The following is a 4,611-nucleotide window of genomic DNA, read 5'->3' on the forward strand; positions in this document are numbered from 1 at the left end:
TACCTTCGTTTGCTTTCTTACAGAGTTATACTGGCCCCTCACTGAATTTGGTCTTTAAAGAAGACCAACAAATCAAGACCATAGATTAAATATTTGCAATGATTTTGTCATGTTGGATCTGTTCAAGGAGAAAAAAGATGCAAATCACATTGTTTTAATCTGTTAATCAAATTAATTATGTTTCGATTTATAAGTGAGTGTTTGTTACTGTTTTTTTTCAAAAGTGAAACTTTATAACTTGTGGGGAAATGAAGAAAATCAGAAATAGGTAATGTTGGAAAACAAAAGTTAAAAGCTGAACATCAGACTTTGATAAATAATTGATTATAATACTAGTTTGTTATCATAATCAATTTTGTAAAAGTTTAACCGTCAAATATCATTTGATAGAAAATACCAATTTTGCAAGTATGGTGAAAGCAACGTACTTAAATAATATGGAAAACTCAACATTAAGCAATTGGCTGGCAATAATTATCTTTACTGTGCAACCTTTGTCTCGTGACCTTGCCACACAAAAAATATGCAAAAAACGACTACAAAAAGAATTCCTCAAATTCAAGAAACCTTCCAACACTATACAATTCTAATAAAATAAAAGAAAATAAAATCAAATCATTCAAATTCTTTACAGAATCCATTTGATATTCACTGTGATAAATGATTTAGCACAGTATATCAAAAGATATTGGAATGAAACTCAGACGCCTCTAACCGAATTCCAAACTTCCACACACTGTTGATCCTTCCTAGTAACAAACATCTTGTTCCCTCCGAAACACAAATTCGTTATCCGGCTGCCTCCCATATCCTTTGCTCTTCCCATCTTGTTCTTCCTAAACAATCTCTCCGGCAATCCAACGTCCCGGTTCGCCAACGATCCCATCAAAACTTCTGACCATATCTCTAGATTTCCTCCTTTACTACAAAAAACCTGATTTCCATGGCTTTCAACTCTACATCCGAACCCTTCTTTCTTCCCATTCGCGACCTTTCTTTCATCACCAAGACAAACCCAAGGCATATCTGCATCCATGTATCTCAAATCCGCGAAGAACACTTCCCCCGTACTCACACCGACCTTAAACATCCCAAAGTGCGAATCTGAGACCGTCACATCAGAAAAGCAATCGACTTTTTCCTTGAGTTCCCAAGCTACATTGCCACTCCTAATGTCCCAAAACTTAATATTTCCCAATACTCCAGATGGACCGCTGTGAGAACCGGAGGCCAACAACAAATTATATGTCGAGATCCATTGCAATTTTGTTGCTGGGATAGCAGAATCAAGATCAGCACCGAAAATTTCATAGTGGCCAATCTTAGTCACAGGGCTTAAACTATTGTTGAGATCATATATCATAATGCAATTCGAATTTCTCCTGCTCGACTCGAAGCTAGAGAACAGGTGTTCTTGTGATGCCCCAATGGCCTGAACTGTGGAACCAGACCTAGTGACATTCTCCCAATTCAAGGTCTCCTTAACATAACCCTTGTCAAGATCGATGATCTGTAGCCCTGAAAAGTCGGTGGCACCAGCAGCAGCTACCGCAGGGGACAATGCTAGTAATGAATCAATAGCTGTAAATTGGGTCAAAATAGTGGATTTCCTATTCAATGACCAATCAAAAGATGTGATTTTACTTCCATGAGCGACGAGGAGTGATCCATAAGGTGTGGTGGAAATAGAGGAGGGCGAGTCTCGGCCATTCAAAGGCAAAACAGACGATTTTTCGAGATTAAAGGCATCAAACTGAGAAGGGTTTGATTGGGAATTTATGAGAAGATTTTCAATACCATAAAATTGGGACTCAAAAATCAGGTCTTGAATATCATAGGCTTTGGCTTTTGAGGGAAGATTTCCAGTCCTAAGGAGGGAAAGCAATATTGAAAAAAGTTCAGGGTCTCTGTCAATAAAGGGGATAACCTGATCAGAATTGGAAATCTTGGAGAATAATGATTTGGAACCAGCAAGAGAAAGGGTCTGTTTGGTGGTTTGAAAAAGCTGGCCTCCCACATCTATCGTAACTATGTTTGAATTTGAATCCAGATGAAACCCATTTGAAATAGGCTTCGATCCTGCAAAAGGTGGCATCTTTCTTTTATCCCGAAAAAAAAAAATCCCCAATCACAATACCGAACACCGAAGGGTTCAAATTAACCAAAAACCGAGACTTTATTCCTACTCCGGGAATCTGCAAACACTCAATACCGTTAAATGGTTAGCAAAAGCAAGAATCGATCTCAAACGTCCAAGAAATCGAAACCCAGAAAGAAAGAAAGACTTCAACTTTGCGCTACAAGCGAAGAATCTTGAAACCCTTTTGCCAAGCCTCCACAATTTGTAAAATAAGGGTGAACCAGCAAGAAACAGTACAGTCGACAAAGAGAATAACAACGCAGGCGTACACAGAGCGAACGGTTTGGTTTGAAGGAATGAAAAAATGGGAGGAGGGGTGCGGCGGAAATAATAGCGGAGGCGGATTTCTAGAAGGTCAGCAATTGGGTGTGTGGTCAAAAAAGGCTAGAAAATGAATTGACATTTAAGCTTGTTTTTTGGACAGTATGGGATCATCAATGTTGTCATTAGAGCATTCTAATGTGGACCAGATTTTATATTGCGGTTCCTAAACGTCAGCTCGCCCAACATATTTATATATTTTTTAATTTGAATCAAGAATTTATATGCTTTATATGTAGGACAAAAATTTGTATGAGATGGTTTTACGGGTCGTATTTTATGAGACGGATATCTTATTTGGGTCATCCATGAAAAAATATTACTTTTTATGCTAAGAATATTACTTTTTATTGTGAATATCGGTAGGGTTGTCCCGTCTCACAGATAAAGATTCGTGAGACCATCTCACAAGAGACATACTCGATATGTAGATAAATAATAAAAACCAAAACTTTTTGTACTCGTTGCATGTATACAGAATAATTATTATCTAAAATGATAATTTTTTTCAATTTCAAATTAATGATTTTTCAATTTTTTACGCCTCCAACTTTAATTATATAATATAGATAAGTAACACAAAATGGATTTTTAATGTCAAGTGTCATTCAATTAAATTTATGAGATTTATGAGTTTTTGAATGGCATTAGATAATTGTTTGCTTAAAAATGAGAGGGGAGGCTAATGTTTTGGGCAAAAACTTGTGTGAGATGGTCTTACGGGTCGTATTTTGTGAGACAGATCTCTTATTTGGATCATCCATGAAAAAATATTACTTTTTATGCTAAGAGTATTACTTTTTATTTTAAATATCGATAGGATTGATCCGTCTCACAGGTAAAGATTCGTTAGACCGTCTCACAAGAGACGTACTCAATATTTTGGTTACGTACGGTGAAAAAATATTCGGAATTTGGAAGTTAAATTAGGTGAATTTAAGGTAATTATTCCTTCATGATCATTTTAGGATAATATAATGGTCAAAGGCTTGGAACACAAGTTTAGAAGGTCGAATTGCTCTTGGCTTCACCAATTTAATTTTCGAAAATCAATTTCTCATTTTTTTTTTAAAAAAAACACATACATATCCCTCAAGTCAAATTATAATTAATAAATTTTTAACAATCATTATACAATATTATAAAAACTTTTGTGTGAAAGATATCTGATTCGACTCATGAAAAATATTATTTTTAATTTTATATACAGAAAAGATCAACAAAGTTCACATATATAAATATGCAAGACTTACGGATATGATATAAGTTAAAAAAAAATATCAAAAACAACCCTGCGGTCTTGCTTTATCGCTATTTTCCAGTTCCTCCTGCCCAAGAAAATAAAGTCAAGTTTATGGCCTCACAACAATTGAAGGAAGCTTCTTACGTTGCCCCCACAAGAATTAAAAACTAAATTATAATAACAAAAGTAAAACCTACACGAATTGACTATATATATATAGATTATACTATCATATTCGTACGTATAGTTTGAATAATTATTTAAATATGATAATTTTGTTATTTTTAAAANTGACTGAAGGCCAATTTTCCGTTAAAGAACGATATGATAATAAAAAAATTTTAAAATATAAATAGAGATAAATAAATATTTTAAAAATTCCAATAGTTATAGATAAGTTACAAATTTATCAAAATAAATTTTTATGATATAATATAGATAACATACTGATGGATATTTAAGTTTTTTTAATTAATTTACAAATTAATAACAATTGTGATCACTTTTTTGTTGACCAGCTTCATTTAGTCTAGAATCAGGTTTAGAATGCGGCTAGAATAATTGTCAATCTGGTTTTTCTTTGAATTCACAAATTGATCTATTTATCAAGTCACGAAAAAATAATCCTCTCGTGCAAATATTAAGATTTTGAAACGATGAAAATTATGACAATTCAAAATAAAAGATAAAATTTGGACGAAGAAACTAAAAGCTATCAAAACCATAACTTTTGCTCACTTTATAACTGAATAAATAAAAACAAAAATTCCTATGAGATCGTTTCACGAAACATTTTTTGATATGGATCTCCAACTCGATTGACTCATGAAGAATATTATTTTTACGTCAACAATATTAATTTTCAGTGTAGTTTAATGGGTCAATACATGAGAACATAGTTGTACGT

At 33.6% G+C, this 4,611-nt stretch overlaps 1 protein-coding gene across 1 annotated transcript; it reads right to left on the reverse strand.

Moving 5' to 3' along the window:
- Positions 1-425: 425 nt before the first annotated feature.
- LOC140981255 (BTB/POZ domain-containing protein At5g41330-like) lies at positions 426-2,465 on the reverse strand. Its single transcript, XM_073447602.1, has one exon. It carries the CDS (start codon positions 2,093-2,095, stop codon positions 701-703), a length of 1,395 nt encoding a protein of 464 aa, XP_073303703.1. The 5' UTR covers positions 2,096-2,465; the 3' UTR covers positions 426-700.
- Positions 2,466-4,611: the final 2,146 nt, after the last annotated feature.

Source organism: Primulina huaijiensis, chromosome 7, assembly GCF_012295235.1.
Source record: "Primulina huaijiensis isolate GDHJ02 chromosome 7, ASM1229523v2, whole genome shotgun sequence".
NCBI lineage: Eukaryota > Viridiplantae > Streptophyta > Magnoliopsida > Lamiales > Gesneriaceae > Primulina > Primulina huaijiensis.

Coding starts and splice junctions, on each gene's coding strand:
- LOC140981255 (XM_073447602.1), bottom strand. CDS start 2,095: ATGCCACCTTTTGCAGGATCGAAGCCTATTTCAAATGGGTTTCATCTG.